General features: G+C 39.7%; 1 protein-coding gene across 1 annotated transcript in view; it reads left to right on the forward strand.

Moving 5' to 3' along the window:
- The window catches only part of slc6a11b (solute carrier family 6 member 11b), a 33,337-nt gene extending 12,418 nt beyond the window's left edge, over positions 1-20,919 (forward strand). Inside the window, exons 7-15 of the mRNA XM_074643460.1 lie at positions 822-956; positions 9,158-9,261; positions 9,489-9,613; positions 10,616-10,728; positions 11,130-11,267; positions 15,131-15,233; positions 15,926-16,026; positions 16,542-16,712; positions 18,723-20,919. Of these exons, the coding sequence (XP_074499561.1) occupies positions 822-956; positions 9,158-9,261; positions 9,489-9,613; positions 10,616-10,728; positions 11,130-11,267; positions 15,131-15,233; positions 15,926-16,026; positions 16,542-16,712; positions 18,723-18,866 (1,134 nt within the window). The 3' untranslated portion in view covers positions 18,867-20,919. The remainder of the gene's footprint in view (positions 1-821; positions 957-9,157; positions 9,262-9,488; positions 9,614-10,615; positions 10,729-11,129; positions 11,268-15,130; positions 15,234-15,925; positions 16,027-16,541; positions 16,713-18,722) is intronic.
- Positions 20,920-21,406: the final 487 nt, after the last annotated feature.

A 21,406-nucleotide genomic window follows, 5' to 3' on the forward strand; every position in this document is an offset into this window, starting at 1 on the left:
TAAGTAAAATATAGAGTATTTCACAAAAAAAGCTAAAATTAGAGGAAAGTTAGGAAAAAACGTTTTTAAAAAATGATTTTAAGCTTCAGTAGGCAGTATATTTTTGGCATCATTGGGCAAAAATTTCATAATAACCTTTCATCATATTGTAATTCAAGTGTTATGAGAGAAAACTAGACTTCTGCTCCTCCTCATGGCTCTGTTTTCAGGCTGCGTAGTTTGACCGTTTGGTCGGAGTTTGCGAGTGATTGACAGCCGGCATTCATAGATAGCAGCTGGACAGCAGACCTCAAATCAGCTCTGACTGCTTGTTTTCCTCCGGTGTGTGAAATCTTGCAGATGCCGTTAGTTCACCCCTCGTGCTCCTAATGGCATTTGCAAGTTTCTACCGCGCCCAAACCAAAACAACCAATCACAGCCAAGCTAGAGCCAAACTGTCTCTGGGCGGCTGGCGAACTCCGATCAAACTGTCAAACATTCTCATTTTACAGCTTAACAGTTTCTCACATTGTGGTACGTTGTGGCTATGTGTTTGTGTGTGCAACAGCAATAATATCAGTTGTAGTTTTATCGCTAGTCTTCATCTTCCTCTCAATCCTGTAGTTGTGGCGCATTTAAAAAAAATATATATGTGGATGAGGAGGCGGCCATGTGGGTTAGAGCCCAACATTAATCAGTTGTGACTATTGTTGGCAGTGTTTTTGCTTTGCACAGCTTCACTTTGACTTGAAGTTCTGACAGTGACTCAGTGTCGGTTGTGTTTTGTTCCTTGATCTGTACATAAATTCATATTCTAAATCTGTGCATGTTTATACCTGCAGGTTGTGTATGTGACGGCTACATTTCCTTACGTCATGTTGTTGGTCCTGCTGGTTAGAGGAGTGACGCTGCCAGGAGCATACGAAGGCATCAAGTTCTACCTCTACCCGGACATTTCACGTCTCTCTGACCCTCAGGTAGGCTTTGACCCACTGTATCGCTCTCTTCTACTGGCAATTAGTGTTACAGCTGCAGTTCAGCCAATTAGACTGTTGTAAGGCCGTTAAATAGGCGTTATCGATCGCTATAAGCACCATAGATGTGGGTCGATAGGGGCCTACTACACCCACTAGTTTTATCATCTGTTCACATGGTAGATCACCAAAAGAAGGTTTAAAAGAACACAACAGTGACCTCTAGCAGCTGTAGTTTTATGACAGGAGCAGAAGAGGATATAAAACTCCATATGGGATGGCAGATTGAGGTGATGGGTGTGACACAAAACACAGGGTTTTCTCCCAGGAGTCCAGGTTTCACATCCCTATGTGAAACCGACGTGTAGTTGTCTTTGTGTTTACAAGCTTTAAATTTCACTTTCACTTTTGAAACGTAGTTCTTTTAAGCCAAACCACAGTGTTTTTCCCTAAACTTAACTAAGTGGTTTTGTTACCTAAACCTAAAGAAGTTGTAGTTTTGTAGTCTAAACCTGAAGACGCCTTTTTTGTGCTCAAAACATAACGTGTTGCTTCTAAGTTTTTCTTTTACTGTTACAACGTAGTAGGCATAGCAGGCCCCTAAAGACCCACATGTATGCCGCTTATAGAAAACATAACAGCTATTTAATGGCGTGATAAGAGTCGAATCGGGTGCGCAGTTTCATCATGGACCTGCTGTTATCTTTATTTGCGTGTTAGGATCCTACCTCATGTTCAGCAGAAAATATGCACATTTACAAAATCTTTTTTAATTTTAAGTTTAAAGTGTAAAAATAATACCCACACACTACAGCTAAAAAAAACCCAACTGGAATTGTAACACTTACTGGCTGCAGGTGTCACATGTGTCAAGGTTGCAGAAGCTATTAGTGTGTCCTTGCATGTAGATGGCGTAGATCATTTTTACAAATACAACTCTACACTGTGGTTGCTATTACCTTTCATGCTGCTGGTGGCACAGACTGGAACTGCAAGTACAGAAACTCTCATCCAGTGATACTGGATACTTAAATAAGACATGGTAAATACTGTACATAATACACACATCTTTGAACTAAAATCCTCTTCATTGTTTATATTGTCCTTGTGACCTGGTGTTTCCTAACGTCAGCTTAAGGCAGCATTAATGTTAATTTGATCAGTTGAATCAGTCTGATTGCACTGTGCTAAAACTGTGACTGTTTTTGCCAGCTTATCTATGAAAGGTAAAAGGTACCAAAGTAAAGCAGGACAGGTTAAAGAGACTAGTCTCATGGGAATGAATTTATACCCCTGCCTCACACCCACCTGTCTGGAGCTGAGTAGCTGCCAGGGGGACAGGTGGTGTTGTTGTTACTGTAATGCCATGGGGGATCAGTCTGTTTTTTTTACACCTATCACTGTAATATTGTACCAAAAACACTTTTATTTATAGTATACACAAAACAACTGCTTGTTTAGCTATTTTATGCAGAAAGAAGCTGTTTGCCAAATGGTACCTCTCTAGTAGCAAAAGACAAAAAAGGTCTCTCAAATAGTTAAACACACTTGGCTTCATTTATACATCCCACTCTACAGGCAGTGATACTACTGTGGCTTACTGTAATATGGAGCCAAGATTGTCATAGCAGAACTGACACTTCCTGCTGGTGATGAGATGATCAAGGGTCACGTAAATAGTGAGCTTTCAGAGCCTGAAGGGGTTGAAAGTTCACGATTTGAGGCTAATAGAGGTGGCGCATTAACATATAACACGCACACACACACACACACGCGCACACACACACACACACACACACACACACATACACGCACACACACGCACACACACACACACAGCAGACTCCTTGACCTCGTCTGGAAGAGGCAGACAGCTTGGGTCGCTAGGCAACAGTGCACAAGAAAATGTCAGTGGATGGGGTGTCATGACAACCTGAATCGAGATAGATGAAGAGTTTGAGTGAGAAAGAGAGAACAGGAATGGAAGTATAGATAGATAGATAGATAGATAGATAGATAGATAGATAGATAGATAGATAGATAGATACACAACAATGGATAGTGTGACCACATGTTGTAATATAATTAATGTTGATAAGACTTTCATTTACAGTCGTAAAGGACATAAAAGCAGAACAACATTAGTGACTGTTATTCGATGGATGCACACAGCTCTTGCATCTCTCCCATCTGACTTTCTCAGAGAGATTGTGATCTCCCATTGCTGCTCGAGGGAGGATCAAATAAACAAATCACAGGTTTCTGACAATGATCAGTAGTGCCCTCTGGCTTTTGGCAGATCTAGATAGATAGATAGATAGATAGATAACACAGTGTGTTTATCTGCTCTAACGTTAGCATGCCCAGCTAACAATTGCACCTGTAGTAGTAACCTATTGTTATGTCCAAGGCCAATAAACAACATGAAAATACGAAATACTCGCCTGCAAATATACTGTGAAAGGTAAGAAGGTAAATAGTGGATCTGGTCTGTACTACCTCTATCAAAGTTGAAAGGAGTGATCCATATCAATTCATAAAGTTTTCCATCTTAGTTTGGACTTCGGAGCCTCCGTGTTGTTTCATAAATACAGGCGCAACACAACTCGTTCCACACAATGTGAGCGGTTGATGCCTCTATTTGCGGTGCGAAAGCTCAGAAAATGGACATTGTCCCGGAAAAAAAAATACTGTAATATTCGCGATGAATGTGAAAGTATTCCTGACAACAGTAGTTTGAAAAAAAAATTGACATTCGAGTTAATCACACGAAAAAATACAGCCCCAGTGTGAAAAGGCCTTAAGTCACCCAGCTAGCACACTACTTCAGTGCGACACTAGTGTCTGTTTTCTAACCATGTCTCCTTTGTGTAATCTTTTCATACTTGCTAAATGGGTAGCTCTATTTCAACTCACACATACATTTGAAAACATATCACATTTGATCACTTCCTCCTGTTCAGACTCCAATACTGTCTGAACACCTGTCTTACACTCTTAATGGCAGCATCCAGTCCATGTTGTAAGACACCTTGAATGTGATAACAAGGAAGCATTATTGCCTCGGAAATAAGTAGAAATTGAGTCAGTATGTAACTGTACCGACACACAAGCCAGTCTGTTTTACACAACGTGTTGGGCAAAGCAGCTCCTTGTGGTGAAAGAAGGTGTTAAGAACATACAGTATCATACCGTGACCCTATCTTGGATGATATGATGCAGTATTTAAAGACTAAAACATTAACTCTTGCTTAGCTGCCTGCTACCAGTTATTTTTCACAGTTATATTTATGCATTTCAATTAAAAAAATAAGCCTACAACATGATGTTTTTTTCCAGTTGTTGTCCAGTGAGATGACTGTTGCATCTGTGAATTTAATAAAGTTAGAGAAACAGAAACAATGATACAGATGGTGAAGGAGCGAGACAAAATGGATCGACAAACAAAGACAAACAGAGAGAGTGAAGGAGGGTGATAAAGAAGCGCCGCTGTTTGGCAGAGGAAGACATTACTTCTGACACCAATGTTAAATTAGCTTCCTCAGGGACAATCAAGGCTCTGTTCTGTTCACCAGGCTGTGTGCAGTGTGTGTGGCTGTGTGTCACTCGCTCTTTTTACACCCCTGAACTTTATCATGTCGCCCCTATTCTCTTCCTCCCTATACCTTTCTCTCCTCCTTCTCACCCTCCACCCTGCACTGTGCGTCACTCCTCCTCTCTACACTTCTCACACTCACCAAGATAGTAATATGTGATAAGCCTATACTCCATAGATTTGTTAAAAGCTCACACGTTCAGGTACAAGTAGTCGTCCCTCCACGATTTTTTGTTGAATTCAAAACTAAAAGCTAACTAGCCTCTGTTTTGCCACTTAGGCCTTATGAGACTTATTAACACCTCATAAAGTGATGAAAGTGTTTACACATTTGCATATCCAGCAAGAAGCTGAATGTGTTAGCTGCTGAATGCTCCACTATGTTCACCTACTAGTTGCCAACTTTGTCTGTCTACTGTTTGGTGCTGAGCAGGTTACGTTCAGTGGGATTTTTAGGGCTTTGTTGCTGAAAACTTCAGCCTGCTGCAGCACAAAACAACGCTTTGAGAGTAGGGATGCACCGATCCGACTTTCAGTCCCAATACCAATAGAGATACCTGGGCTTTGGGTATCGTCCGATACCAGTGTTTAATTGATAAGCTGTATGCCTTACTTGGTGGAAGTGACTGGGATCATTCTTTTATGTGTAAGGAAACATCAGGCTTGACTTAAACATTGCTTTCCTAACTTTGTAAAAACAAAATATAACATTTAAATGCATAGATATACATTTATTGAATTGTTATTTATTATTAAAATAATAAATCGTACACCAGCAACAGAATCTTCAAAATTAACAGGAATTACAATTCAAGTGTAAACCTTTTTAATGAGATTTAAATAATGATTTTCAACAAATTGCGTAAAACTTAAACAGGAATTTAAATTCCAGTATATGATGTAAATAGCATATAGACATAGAATTGAATTGAATAGCTCTGCCTGTTGTTAATGATACCCGATCCAGCTATTTGAGTCAGTATCGGCCCGATATCCGATCCAGTATCTGTATCGGTGCATCCCTATTTGAGAACGGTGATAGTGAATCAAAACAGTAAAGTTGTGGGCAGAAGAAACACTTTTAAATCTAACTTTTGTGTTGTTTTGTTGCCATGGAGTCAATTTTGTATATGGAATTTCCGCTATCCCAGACTAATTTTAAAATGTATACGTTATTGAGTTGAATTTAAATAGGAGTAACATCCCTAATGCCGTAATGTCAGCAAAATGTCAGTATACATCTTTTTTAGACCTATCCTATCTATCTACCTACCTATCTTCTATAGTATTTCATCAACACAATAGTGGTAGAAAACTTCACAGCACATTGACGACCGATGGAGAATGAACATAAAAATCCTAAAAATTGAAAAGCCAAAATTGTTGCATGACAGGAGCAAAATTTGTAAAATTACACCTAAGGTAACCAGTTTCATTTAACCTCTTCCCGGATGTCATATCTAATCCTGTAATTGGTAGAAAACGGATGTGTTTTGCTTGTTGTTACTTTACTCGGATGCTTGACATTCACTGTGCAGAACGATGTACGTGCAAAGTTTGACACTACAAGGCTGTTGTCAAATTCATCTGCTATCTGAGTTTACAGTAATATGTATGCGTGAGAGCATGATGGACTTTTCAATGAAGTTGGGGAACAAAACATCTGACTGTTTAGCAGAAGCTAAGAACATCCCTCATTTACTCATTGTTGTGATATACATGATGATTATTCAGGACAGGTAAAATAACATTCATTGTATGGGTTCAAAGTAAAGTGAGTGAAATCTATCTGATTAATTTCAGTCAAATATCTTGCTGCACTTATGCTTACACCTATGGATCTCATTCACACAAAGAGTGGGACGTGAGGAGCACCGAGAGTGGTACATTTACATTACAAGAACGCTATCTTACAGCCAATGTCATCCAGCTTTCACACCGTAGAAAAGTTTCCTGGAGCCACAGTCTCAACATAACCAAACACAAGCCGGCCAAATTAGGCACAACATCAACAAGTGATTCTCTCTGCGCCTGGGCCTTTAAGGTTTCCCTGCGCTGTGCGGCCATCAGCCGAGGGTGAACTAAAGGGAACATTAATGAACATTAGGATAGAAAGGCCTGTTCTTCCACAGGAACAGTCCTGTGTTTGTGAGGTCACAGAAGTTACCGTGGTTACTCCCAGGAGGGAGCGAAGACCGTGCGTTTGTTAATTGTTTCTCGGTGGGGAAATGAGATTAGTGGCTGAATGGTGATGTGAGAGAGTTTTCAAAGAGCCATGCTGCATTAAGTTTGAATTCTCTAGCACACCATGCTATCCTGTGGGTACTCGGCTCCTGTGCTGAACTACAAACTAGTTTCATAATGCACATTTTACTGCCTTACTGTCTCAGTGAAGAATCTTACTTGTGTAAATCCCCATGTATCCCATGAATCAAAATACTGTGACTCATGTCCACATTATACCTAGATATACTTAGCCGGGAGAAAGAAGGAGATAAAGGTCTTCCATTAAAACAGTGACCTATCCACAAGTATCCAGAATGTTTCCCTTCAACCCAGTGTATTCTGAGATAAACCTGAAGAGGATTAGACCCCTAGAGAAACTTAAGAATGAATGATCTTTGATGATCCCTGCTGCCTAGGACTTTACTCGCAGACATTTCAGCGTAGCAGCTGGTTACGGACCGACACTTCTTCATATCTAAATGTCAAAATACGTTGTTAGTGTCAAAGTCAGAATGCTTTAACGTTTTGTGAGGTACAACATTGTCTAAGCTCCTTCCACCTTTGCTGGTTTATGGTCTCAAACGCTAGTCTTCTTCAATACAGCATGATCAGCTGTTCATTTAGTAAGTTATGGTCCCATTTAGAGTCAAATAGACCATAAAGCAGGGTCGCTACCACGGCGTTGTCCGGTCTTGGAGTTGTCTGTGTTTTCGTCTTACAACTTTAACCCTTTCACAGTGTGTTTTCAGTTCATGAAAGTAGTTAGGTAGTAAACGGCAGTCCACAAACCAGTAGGTGATGTCATAGTGACTACTTCCACTTCTTCTATACAGTCTCTGGAGCTGATGCGGAATCGTGACAAGGAAATGTTTCGGTCTTTTATACTCCGCGCGGGTTTCTCCTCGTGGCCAAACAATATTCTCCCAAACTGTAGGGGGGAGTTTATTGAAAATGCACGTCTATAGCATGGTTTCAGCAGGGTTTTCTCCCATCTACGTCTGCGTAGTTAGAAAATATTGGACGTGCACAGACAGGCAAAAAACATGGATGTATAAAGAGAACTTAATACTCCCGTTTATTCCTATGACAATTGCTCAGTGGTGCATGAAGCCGAAATGGCTCGACTGCCGAGAGATAAAATTAGCTGGACCTTCCAGCAATCTTCTGCATCCATTGGGCCCATTGAGCAACCGCACAACCTTTAGGCCCTAATGATTTGAATAAGGGCTATTCAAGTGTTCGTACTGGGAAGTTGATTTACCTAAAAAAAAATGTATCCGCTGAGTTACAGACGTATCTTTCACCAATGTAAGTCTATGGGGGAAAGTGTTTTTGGGTCCAATGGCGACAGACACAAGTTATTATGCCACCATTTGGCCACTATGAAAATTTGCTTCAAAGCCCGGTGCTCTTCCTGGGGGCTTGGTGAAAACCCACCGCACGGGACCTCCGCGAAGGGTCATGCCTGAAAGTGTGACGTCACTTTGGTCGTGGGGACACTCACGACCCTCGTGGATGCGTGAAGCATAATGCAAGCTTTAGTTTTATGTGTTAATATACTAAGATTTGCTTATTAGCACCAAACACAAAGTACAAGCTAGTTTTAATTTTTAAATGTAATTTGTCACTTTTTCAAAGCCCTGGCCACAACAAACAAATTCCATTAACTCCCATTCACTATACCATTATACTGCCAATAAGTATTTGAGTTAAAAATAAAAAAAAGTAGTAATGAAGTAAACCCTAAATTAAACTATAGCCGTCCTCCGTTAATCCGTAACAGTAGAAAGGAATGGAGTTGGTGTGGTGAAATATGAATATTTAGGCACTGGAAGACTTTGAATCTACTTTTAGGATGTTAATCCATGATTCATGCTGCTCCACTGTGTGCCTCTCAGAGGTGAAAGAAAACGTTTGAGCTGAGCCATAATTTCATTACAAAGTCAGTGAGATGATGAAAATCAGGTAGATGAGGGGTAACAAAAGAAATGTGAGGTTTCATTACAGCAGATAAAGAGTCACCTCTTGACATATCATGGTAATCTCTTTTAAATGGGAAATCCCATTCTACTCATTGTTATTCTGTGATTTAATTAATTAAAAAGCAATCTCACAAAGATTGTCAGTGACAATAGGTTGAGAAGCATCGATGAAGTGGAAATTAAACTGTAAGCTGGATCAAGAGCAAATGCCTTAAAAGTTTCTCAAGCTTTGATTTGTGTATAAATATCTCTTCGAAGGATGGTGTTCGTCCCTCCAGTACAGTTAGAGGCGTTATGCCAAGGAGGATTATAGCTGTTCTGGCTGCTGGAAAAAAAAGTTGACTAACACATACACATAGATCTGTTTATGTACTCTATGTTTATGCCTACGTTTCCTTTAGGTGTGGGTGGATGCTGGAACCCAAATCTTCTTTTCCTATGCCATCTGCTTGGGCTGTCTCACTGCTCTGGGAAGCTACAACGCCTACAACAATAACTGCTACAGGTATACATTTATACTTGCCAACATAAAGACTATAAGAATACAGGTAAAGCTCCACTGGTAAAAGGTGAGTGATGAGAATCGATGGTGTGCCACCTACTGTATCGTTTCAGTTTACGTTCATCACACAACACGACATGTCTGTGCATGAGACTGTAGTGTAAGGTCTGGTGACAGTTCTTACTGTAAGTGTAATTTCCTCTCCACTTCCTGTCTGTCTTGCTCCTCAGGGACTGCCTCATGCTATGTTGTCTGAACAGCGGCACCAGCTTCGTAGCAGGTTTTGCTATCTTCTCTGTGCTGGGCTTCATGGCCTTCGAACAAGGTGTTCCCATCGAGGCCGTGGCAGAATCTGGTGAGAAAATAACCACCATGTTTCTTAATCAAGTAACCTCCAGAACTGTAATGTGGTAGAGCATAGAGAAAGTCTGTGTGGGTCTTTGTGCCCCCCCATCCATCGTATTGAGCTCAAATGGATAAACATAACCAGTTATATAACTCCACACTCCTTCACCTAGGCTCTTAGACCACCGCATTATGATTTATTCAAGTGAGTATGAATGATTTAGTGAATGTGACAGAGCGAGAGATTTGAAATGTTTGTCTCAGAGCATGGCGAGGTTTTAAATAATGCGTTTCTAAGGGCCTGTCACCAAATGCAGGTGTTAAATAGCATGCTACCTCTTATTTTGAACCAATCAGTCTTATTTTACAACTGTATCTCATCTCATCTCATTCATGTCCCCCTAAGATCAGACATTGTGCCACTTTGTGCACTTATTTACACGTCTATTTGCCTTCAGTTCATGTTGACAGAGATATATATATATAAACACTCAGTAGTAAACCACCACCTAGTGGAGGTTTACTAGCCTCTGTATTGTTTTTTGAAAATGTGTTGATAAATGGAATAATCCTGCTTACATCGCAGTCATTGATAAAAAAGTGTATAATAAATAATCAGGTCACATCAGGCCCTAATAATTAAGGACATCCCCATTAAGCAGTAAAGGAAAAACTAACAAAAAAATCAGGAGAGAAAAAGAAGAAACATCTGGAAGGACCACATGTAAGCAGATCAGAGATATACAGTATATGAATCATAGAGTAATATGTAATAGTAGCAATAACAACAAGGCCGAGCTCAAGGTCCCACCAAGATAGTATATTGCCATACAGATGAGCACAGTTTACACCAGTCTACTAAAAGGCTCTGCTTATGTGGGCTCCTGGGGAAACAGTGTCAAACTAATAGGCAATATAATATACTGTAGAAGGTTATTATGTGATCATCTCATCTTGAATTGTTTGCTGCTGTAATACGTTTCCTGTTTGTGATTTTGTTTTTGTGACGCAGGTCCTGGTCTTGCATTCATTGCATACCCCAAGGCTGTCACTATGATGCCTCTGTCTCCACTTTGGGCCGGCCTCTTCTTCTTGATGCTCATCTTCCTCGGTCTGGACAGTCAGGTGAGGACCACCGGTGTGAGAATACTGAGATTATAGAGAATGTTTCATAAAGAAATCTAAAAGTTGTGCAAGTAAGAAAAGAAAATAAATCAGCTGAGGATTGACTTGATGTTTTGGCTCAAATTACTCTGTTTATGATTGTGTATTGGCATTTTCTTTCAATTTGAATTGAGTTCACTGGTTTTGATTTCGTGAACGCTAAATGAGAGTCATGTAGTGTTAGATGAAACAAACGGCAGGAAGGTCAAATGTTATTAATGCTGATGAGTTTTTGTGTGTATTTGTATGTATGAAGAGCTCATAACCACCAATTGAATGCTTAGCCACTACCGAGTAACTCATCTATACAGAACTTAACAAGGCCATTTCCATTGAGACTATTATCTTTTTTTATTTTGCAGTTTGTGTGTGTGGAGAGTTTAGTGACAGCTGTGGTGGATATGTACCCAGAGACCTTCAGGAGAGGAAACCGCAGAGAGCTGCTGATTCTGGGCATGTCTATAGTCTCCTTCTTCATAGGGCTCATCATGTGTACAGAGGTAAGACTCAGCTATAGTTATCTTTAGAGTTGAAGGTAACACACGTCAGGTTTTTATCTGTCTTTTAAAGGGACTGTTTGTAACTTTTTAAGCGTATAAATGTAGCGGGTCGCCACACATGCGCATTCGCATATGCGCGCTCGCGTGTGGCCGAAGCCTCGTCTCCGCTGCCTGCTTACCTTCACTCAGACAGAGTGCACGTTCTCGCTCCACCTCTACTAGACGTGAACGCGCGCTCACTCCACACTGCAGAAGAGTTAGTTTAGCTCTGAGAATATCTAGTGAATGTACAGGGGACGTTTGTGCAGAAATAACTGCTGCAGCTCCTCCAGACCAACAGAGGTTTTCCGTGTCTTGTGAAGTGACGGGGCTCGTCCACGTGTTACGTTGTCGTCTCGTTACCGACCGGGTGCCGGTGTCTCCCTGCGGCTGCCGGCTGCGGTCGGGAGGCGATAACGTAACTCGTTGAGTAGCCCCGCTGCCTGAGCCTGAGCTGAGGCAGGAAGAGCCAACACTAGGATCAGCAGTGATTCATGGAGAGACCTTTGTCTGGTCAGCTAACATTACTGCCAAGCAGCTGAAATATAAAGTGATATTGTGCTTTTAGCTGACGTGTTACCTCACTGTTTTGAGCGATGCTCGTCCATGTCTATTTAGAGCGAGCAAACGCGAGCTCGACGCTGACTTTCGTTGATTTCAAGGCCACAGGTATCGCTGTTAACAAGCATTTCTGAAAGTTACAAATAGTCCCTTTAAGAAAGTAGAAAGTGAGAAAGTTCACCTAACAACACCAAATGACAAAATGAACAATTTTTTTTGGAAGTATTGCTATAGCAAAGGCATTGTATTGCTATAGCATTGTATTTCTACAATCCATACAGTACACGACGTATTTGAGCAATGAAACAAGACAGGAGACTAGGGCTGTGCCAAATGTTATTTTTGAAAGGCTAAACGCCAACAAATATGGATTGAAGCAGAATTTTTCATTAGATAAAAACATGTTTTGAATTTTGGAAATTATTACATCTATCTTTTTTCAATACATTTTGACTTTTGGACTTTGGAAATCAAGTCGGAAACAATCCTACACAGCCACCACTGGAATCTAATTATACTATATAATATTATAATACTAATAATATTAGTATAGTCAAATCTTTATCTGCAACTGTGCAGAAATACCGGTTTTAGACAAAATTCATAGACATGCAAAAATAAGAAGCTGCGCAGCATTTGAATGTTAATTTAGAATTTGAATGTCAACGTTATGAATGAAGCTTCGAAGATTCGAACTATTCGGTACCGAGCTACAGGAAACAGAGAAATACTGAGCGAAAACTGTACGTCTTACTTACATGTGCTGTTGGGTGACTGATGGTTTTAGTTACTTGACAGAGATTTTTACATACAAGACATTAGATATGGAAATCTACACAATAGTATGTTAAATGTACTGTCAACGTGTACAACCCTTTATTTCACATCATGTTTATGTTTTTTATTTCTATGTAGGCATGTCAGCATTGATGTCATTATCATTGCCATCATCATCTTCATCATCATCATCATCATCACCACCAACAATTTACATGTGGTAAAACCCAGCCAGGTATATGGTCAACAATCCATATGTTAGAAAACATTTATACATGTTAGATTAAAATAACTGAATCATATGATCCAGAGTGATCGCGTGATGATGTTTCAAGTTATCCATCTAGAGCTGTATTCATGTCACCAGCTCTGCCGTGCTTTCAAGACCTTTCATCTTTATGTCATAATAATGGGGGAGAGTCTGGTTCCTCACACTATCAAGAAGGTCTTTCATCCACTAAAAGCTTTTCATGTGTCCATATGCACTGCTCTCCATCCATCCCCACCGTAAACATGCTGCACTGTTCTCTAGTGGCCCATAATGGCCATGAAACAGGGGGAAAGAATTTAATGCAATATTAAAGTACAGCACTTTCTCAGTTTTTTTGGCGTTATAGACTGGTGCATTCTCCAATGACTTGACCTCTCATTCATTGTCACCACTACATAACAAATGCCAATTTTTCCATCTGCATTTACTCTTCTTTCCTGCACTCTAGACACTTTATTCCTTTCTGCCTCCTAAGAGCTATCATGAATAAAATGTCACGAGAGGCCTAGACTAGGGTTAAATCACAGTTCAAAGGGTCCTCTGGGAGTGTAGTTCAATACTTGGCTGAAGGCTGGGGATAAAGACTGAGACATTTTGGTGATATTCTCAGCGGTTTACGAGAAGTTTAGAGCAGTGATGTAACCCTACTACCAGATTCATGTGAGATTTTATTTATGATGACCCTTTTAGTGGAAGCAGAGAGAACAGATGAGTTGTCTTGAATGGAGGTAGGGTAGGTAGAGTGGATGATAACATGTGAGCACCACAATTGATATTGTAACGATGGAAACCTTTAAAGGGATTTTGGGAAAAGTATAACTATTTGCTTTATTGAGAGTTTTGTCGTCATGGCGAGGTCCATTTGTACGAATGAAGCGAGATACAGCTTCAGCTACAGTTAATTTATGAGCTTTAGAGGTGCTGTTTTTTTACCCTGTTGGCAGAGCCAGGCTAGCTCATTCCCAGTCTTTATTCTAAGCTAAGCAAACCAGCTGCTTGCTCCAGTTACATATTGAGACAGATATTAGTGTGGTTTATTAAACGGCTTTGCTGAATACTCGATTCAGATTGGTTAAATACGGCATACTACGGTGTGTTAAAGCAGACCACTGCCAAAGAGTATAGAAGCAAAGAAACCAAACTCCGATGTTATTTTGACAAAGAGCTGCTGCCGCCATTTTGAACGCTTATTATATTAATAATATTTTAATGTTCAACACGGGCCATTTTGGTAGCATATGACAATAAAATAGAAAGAATTTTGTTTTACTTTCGTACAGCACTTTTTAGGCAGACGTTTTATTGGCATCTGGTCTTCGCTTTCAGTCCAAAATGCTGGAAGCGTAGCTTTGCTGCTGGGCGCTAATGTTGCAATGGAACGAACAACTGGCTTTAATTTCTTGGCAATATACGTTCTTTGCCGCTGCTATGAATGACAGGCCGTTGCTATGGATGCAGTTTTGATCTCCATACACATTGAGAGGATTATTTTTTTTTTATTGAAAGCAATAAAATAATTTTTAAATCAATAAAATCATTTTTAAATCAATAGTTTGTGTCACATTAATGATTTTTTAGTAAGTAGCCTTGTAATAAGCGGGATCATGCAAAATTAACCTCTTGAGGGTAATTCCAAGTCCTGCTCAGCCTATCGGGGTTCATTTCCCGCAATAATAACTGGCTCGCTGTACATTATCCCTTAAAAAGCGAATAAGCATATTTCTAAAAAAAGTCAAACTACTCCTTTAATTTCTAGGAATGGGTATAAACGCATACAAAGCAGTGGCTTAAAATGAACAAAAAAAGATAATGCTGAAGTTGCTCTTCTACAGTACATCTCTTTGAAATGTTCTCAATGTATCAGAGCCATAATGGACCACTAAAGAGTGTGTAGTTGGGGTTTAAATAGCCCTCTAAAGAAATAACACTGATTACTGCACAGATGATTCATTAAGACCACATTTGGCGGTAACAACTTAATACTGGGAACCTCTTGAAGCAATGAATTGTAGTAATTTTGGGACAAATCCTATTTTTAGGTATAAGAAATATCAGTGCAGAGTTGCTGTTTTAAATTGGTTTACTATATGTCACTATGACATCGGACCCTGACAACCAAATCAAGAACACCTGATTCGTTTCATATTTGATGTGATCTGTCTGATGCTCATGCAGTGGCTGTGACAGAAAACTGACTCCTGTCTCGTCCTATCAGGGAGGGATGTACGTCTTCCAGCTGTTTGACTCGTACGCTGCCAGCGGGATGTGTTTGCTGTTCGTGGCCATATTTGAGTCCATATGTATCGGCTGGGTGTACGGTAAGATGACGGTCTCAACTAACTACAGATCTCAGAGAAATGTTTGTTTTTTATTCCTCACCCGTATCACCTCAAATAATAATAATCTGTCTTTTGTCAACTGTCACACATTTCAGCACAGAAAAACAGGCTGTTGCACAAACATTGTTTCATGCTTTTATCCTCTTTGCTGCAATAATATTTCTTCTCTGCCCTCTGCTGGAGAACGGGCTCAAACACATGCATCTCTTAGTGTTATACAAGGCACACACATCTTTTTACTTAGATATTGAAAATTATATTACGGTATTATAGCAGTTTGACATGTTTCCAATCCGTATTTTTATGAAGCAAACATAGTAGAAGAGTGTCTTTTTTTCTATTTAATATGCTCTCATGCAGTGGACATGTTCTGAAATTCCGATGGAATTTGTGGCATTGTCATTTCTGGGTTTAAATATCATCACAATTACATTTATTGTCTACGACGATTTGAAAACAACCCCAATATTATTAATGAAGTAAAGAATATTTTACATGAAGCAATGCAGAATGTCTCTCCTCAAAGAAAGTTTCAGACAACATCTTATCCACATCTATTCAGCAGCTCTCTTCAGATGCCATTTATCTTTCGAACTGTCAAGAGACATCAATCGTGTCATTATTTTGATGGTACACGCAGAAACTCTGAGTGACACTTATTTGCGTTTCAGGTAGTGACAGATTCTACTCAAATATTGAGGACATGATTGGCTACAGACCTGTCTTCTTCATCAAATGGTGCTGGATGATCCTGACCCCGGGCATCTGTGCTGTGAGTCCGACTGCAGACATAAAATCAAGCCACAGCAGTGGCATCATCAGCACATCATGTGAAGCAGCTCAATAGTGATGAAGGACAGACACATTCAGAGGATACTCTTTCTTTATCTTTTAGATGAATTCTGGGTTTCAAATCAATAGCAGTATTTATTTATGGAATTAAATTGTTAAATTTGTTTTTGGGTCAATTTGCAAGATAATGTAAGATAAGATATAGGCCATAATGATTTGGGATGTTTTAAATATTTCCTAATGCAAGCGAAAACACTGGAAAAAACAGTGTGTCACATATGTGGCTTTGATTTGATTGAAGTACTCTATTAACATTTTACACATTTGTTTTCACATGAATTATAATGTACATGAAGACTCTATTGTCTGTGACCTTACATTTACTAGACCAGTATTTACTACAGCACCATACTGACTCAAATTCAAAATAATCAGAAGAGGCATTTCTCTCTCACAATGTAAAAAACATTTAGATGTAATTTTTGTGTCCTGCAGGCAATTTTCCTGTTCTTCCTGATTAAATACAAGCCGCTGAAGTACAACAACGTGTACACCTACCCTGACTGGGGCTACGGCATCGGCTGGTTCATGGCCATGTCCTCGATGGTCTGCATCCCTCTGGGGATGGTCTGGATGATCTGGAAGACTCCCGGCACCTTCTCTGAGGTACGAACACACACGGACAAATCTTATACGATTTTCTTTTCATAAAGAAAAACAGTAATGCTCATGCCTTATTGCATGTAGCTTTATCTATATTGTCATCGTCAAATAAACTGCAATACCTTTACAGCACATACCAGTAATTACTTAACATCAATGAAACCGTGTTGTTGATCATCATATCCTCCAGTTGAACTGTGTAACTTTCAGCCTTGAAAAGAAATATTTGTTTCCCACATCAAAACATCATTTTTTTCATGAAGAACCTTTACTGTAGTCATGTTTGCACAGGATGAGCAGCAACTTTTACAGTTTAATGACATAGACAACCATCCTTTGTGTTTTCAACTAATCTAGTAGATCATTTCCCCAAATCTAACCCAATGGAAAACATTGTCAAAATTGACAATGATTGATTGACATCATCAATGGGTATGCCACCAAAGCAAAAATATTAGGTAGATAGATAGATAGATAGATAGATAGATAGATAGATAGATAGATAGATAGATAGATAGATAGATAGATAGATAGATAGATAGATAGATGTACTTTATTGATCCCAAATTGGGAAATTATTGGCGGAATCATTGGCAATAATAATGCAAAGCCAATGTCTCAAGTAGCAGATCTTTCCTTGCTCAACACAACAATGGACAGTGTGACCACATGTTGTAATAGAATTAATGTTGATAAGACTTTCATTTACAGTCGTAAAGGACATAAAAGCAGAACGACATTAGTGATTGTTATTCGAGGGATGCACAGCTCTTGTATCTCTTCCATCTGACTTTCCCGGAGGGATTGTGAGACCGTTGATCTCCAATCACTGCTCGAGGGAGGATCAAATAAACAAATTGCAGGTTTCTGACGTGAGATGGTCAGTAGTGTCCTCTGGCTTTGGGCAGACCTGAGGCATGATGAACAGTAGAGGAATGATATCAGTGATCTGTTGGTGATGCCTTGAATGAAATACACAAGGCATACAAATGGTAGACAAGGGAAGTGTAGAAATCTCAAAATATTACAACAGATTACTTCAATTTGGTTACACTGTATGATTTTAATACCAATACCAATAATTTGAATGCTCTAAGTCTTTTTATATGCAGTATATTGATATCACGGTGGCTATTTAGTTGGTTCGAAATGTAACTGTCTAGTTAGTATCCTATGAAATTCGTCAGATGTCTGTAAGACGTACTTTGTTATTTGATATAATATATACCATTTATACAGTATGTTATGGAAAAAAACAGCATCTCGATGCTCTTTTATTCACTTTGTCATTCCCGAAGTATCTTTCGACTGAAACTAAAAGAAATATTTCCATCTAATGTTTGTACAAATGAGGTAATGGTTAGTTGATGTCACACTGTCACAAAACACAGATTTAAAGATTCTTTATACAATATCCAGAGCATTAATATAGCAGCAAACAACTATTTGTGTCTACCTGAGCAGAGAATGAAATCGCTTTCCCTCTGTGTGTGTTGTAATCAGAGCTTCTCTGTGCTTTGTTGACATAGCCGGGCTGGCCAAATATGCCTTTTAGTGCATGTTGGTGCATGTGAGCGTGCCCCACTGGCTAGCTCACAGCCGCCTCTCCACACTGCTCACATACGGTGGTTACAGCTGATAAAGCCGTCCCGACAAACGGTGTCATTGCAGAAGCGTAGCACCCACCCTACGGTTCTCCTTCATGTTAACACTGTTATCTCTGTCTTGTTTTCACTGCTAGCATCGTTAGCTGCGATCCACCGGCTCAGCAGTCGCCATGTTGAGAGCCGTGCGGAGGCAATAAAAATGCTTCCAATCTTGCATTTAGCACCTTTAATGTATAGGTCAACACATTACTGGCTGGCACATACATTTCAATTTTATGTTTGGATAATTTTTTTTGTTGAGGCTGCAACTGCAAACTGTATCTGCTGAATGCTGAAATTAGAAATAGTAGTGTGCTGGGAGGCTGAAAGATAACCTATTTTCTCTCCCTCTCAACGCTATCTGCAGAGAATAAAGAAGTTGACGACTCCCAGTCCAGACCTGAAAATGAGAGGGAAGCTCGCCGCCCTCAGTCCTTACGCGGCCAATGATGCAAAACTTAAGGTTGATGGGAAAATATCCACCATCTCAGAGAAGGAGACGCATTTCTAACTAACCGCCTGACCGACCAACCAAGCTGCCTGCCGTCTTCACAATAAGCCCAACAAATGAAAACTACAGCAAACAACAACAACAACATTATCCACCACTACACAAAACAGGAAATGAAAAAAAATACTCAGAGTGTTATTTTTGTTTTGTAAAAAAAAAAGGAGAAAAAAAAGGAAACGCTATCACACGATTCGTAGTCTGCTTCTGTTTTGCACAAACTTTGATAACACATTTGCTGTGTTTTTTTTTCAGTTAACATCGTGACTAAAGCAGTTGTTTCTTTCTTTTCTAACCATTAATATTTTAAAAATCTCTTTGATGACTTATGGTTAAAACTTGTCCTGGTACCTTGTCAGTACTGGTCACACTAGTGTCTGGGCCTGTAGAACAATACCAATGTGCTGTGTTGTAAAAGACTTACACTGTACATTTATTGGCAAAGTGCTGTGCCTCTCTATTCGGTACTAGGTACCCAAATGTGACTAAGATGTAGCAGCTTGGGGACTATTCTACATAGTAGTGTGTATTAAGAGGATACTGCAGTATGTGTTCGTACTGAGGCTATAGGAGGGCAAACCCTGAATACCCCTTTGACTTGTATATAAAGAGTTTTGCCATCGAAATTTTGGACGTTGACGTCAGGCCCTTTTATTTATTTGAATTCAATTTTGTTGCTAAGCAACATGAGCAAAAACTCTGCTTACTGGATGTAATTTAATAATATTATTAGGCTATTGATCATCACTTTAGGATTTATTAGGTCCTTGAGGGCTTTGCTGATTTCCATGGCACCGCTCTATCTACATAGGCGTCTCTGCTCGGGAGGTTTGCAGCAATAATGAAGGGCAAACAAATAGTAAAACCTGTGAAACCGTTCCCCTTTTAGGGAATCTTTCACTTTGCATCTCTTGTTTTGAGCCACAAATCTTCACATGGCTACAAATAGCAAGTGACTCGCAGGCTGAGTCTCAAAAGTCTCCCTCCTCTAGCTGCCCTCCTATAAGTCGTGGGTATCTGTCATTTCACAGCAATTATGCTGAGCCTAACACAGAGTGACAGACAGACGTGCTTCCACCCCTGCATTTTTATTTCCTGTTCCGCCTGTAAAAGAGAAGATGCACGCCCATCAGATGGAGCATTTCAAAACCCATCTGTCTTCTTATCCCCCTTTCCCCTTGTCCCCTTCCCTCTTTTCTCCCGCTGTCCTTCCTTCTCATCCTCAACCTCTGCTTGTCCGCCTCTCTCAATGTTTTTCCCCTTCTGTCTTTGGCTCGTCTTCATCATCACGTGGAGGGCTTGAGCAATGACACGCGCCTTGTATGAAACTGTGATGCTGTTGAATGCTTTGTATTTCATCGTAGACTTAAGCATCAGCGATCGGCGATTAGTGTTTCTGTGACCATCTTTTAATTTTGCTGTCTGAGCCGCTATAGGGGTGAAAGCACAGTCTGTTCCTGTCATCCATTTAATTGTGGTAAGAGTCGATGAGCTGGTCTCATTGTTGAGATCAATCTCAGTCCATTACAGCCTCGTCCAATCAGCACTCAAACTTGTCCTCCCTTCCTTGCTTTGTCCGACTCTCTCACCTCCCCGTCCTTTCTTCCCTCTGTCCTTTGTTTCCTGATGAAAATGCAATCAGAGGAGAGCATCTGAGGGGATGAAACTCAAATTTCTCTCTTTACAGCTTTTCAGGAGGAGGCAAAGAAAGCAGGGAAAGAAATTAGGAATCGATGAGCTGAGGAAGTGTGTGATTGAGTATGTAACGAGGGAAATCGAGGAAGTGTTTAGTGACTGAAGCCCCTCCTGTCTAAGCTGTGACATCCTCTTAAACGCGCGATTGGTCCCGCTGGTGTGGTTGCATTGTGACATTATCGCCTCCTCACTGATGTTTGTGCAAGTTAATAGTTGTGTGCATTGGAAATTATAGCCTGCTGTTTAACACTGATCATGTTGATGTATATTTTTACATCTCTTTCTAGAAATCTGTGGTCTATTTCTTGACATGAAAGATGTTTTAAAAGAATTGCTGTATTAAAAAAAGAATACGACCTTTGTTTTGACTTTTGATATGTCGCTCAAAAGATCTTGTTATAGAAATATAATGAAAGGTGTTTTACTGTTCTGTACTGTTCTACACACATTTTGGTATTCACAGGACACATGAACTGTCTGCTTACTCATTTTTAAGAATAAATATTATAAAGGAAATGGAGTTTAGGCTCTGGTCTTTTTATTTAACTTAATCTCAAAATGCAGCATCGCAGTTGTCCTTAAAAGGAAAAAAATACTCTTAGATGCTGACATTTCCTTCTTAAAGTCCTTTGAAAGGGTTTCAATTCCTCTATTTGTGATAAGACTTTATAGATAAAATGATGGAGATAAGATAAGATAAGAACAGAGCGACTGGATCATTGACAGACACAAACAGTAATATGATGTAGAGCAGAAAAATATAAGAAAAAGAAAACTATGCATATTGCAAAACAAAATTTGTACCGGCATGTAAAGGATGGATGACTGAATTACATATTTATTATATC

The sequence above is a fragment of the Sebastes fasciatus genome, chromosome 1 (genome assembly GCF_043250625.1).
Source record: "Sebastes fasciatus isolate fSebFas1 chromosome 1, fSebFas1.pri, whole genome shotgun sequence".
In the NCBI taxonomy this organism is placed as follows: Eukaryota; Metazoa; Chordata; class Actinopteri; order Perciformes; family Sebastidae; genus Sebastes; species Sebastes fasciatus.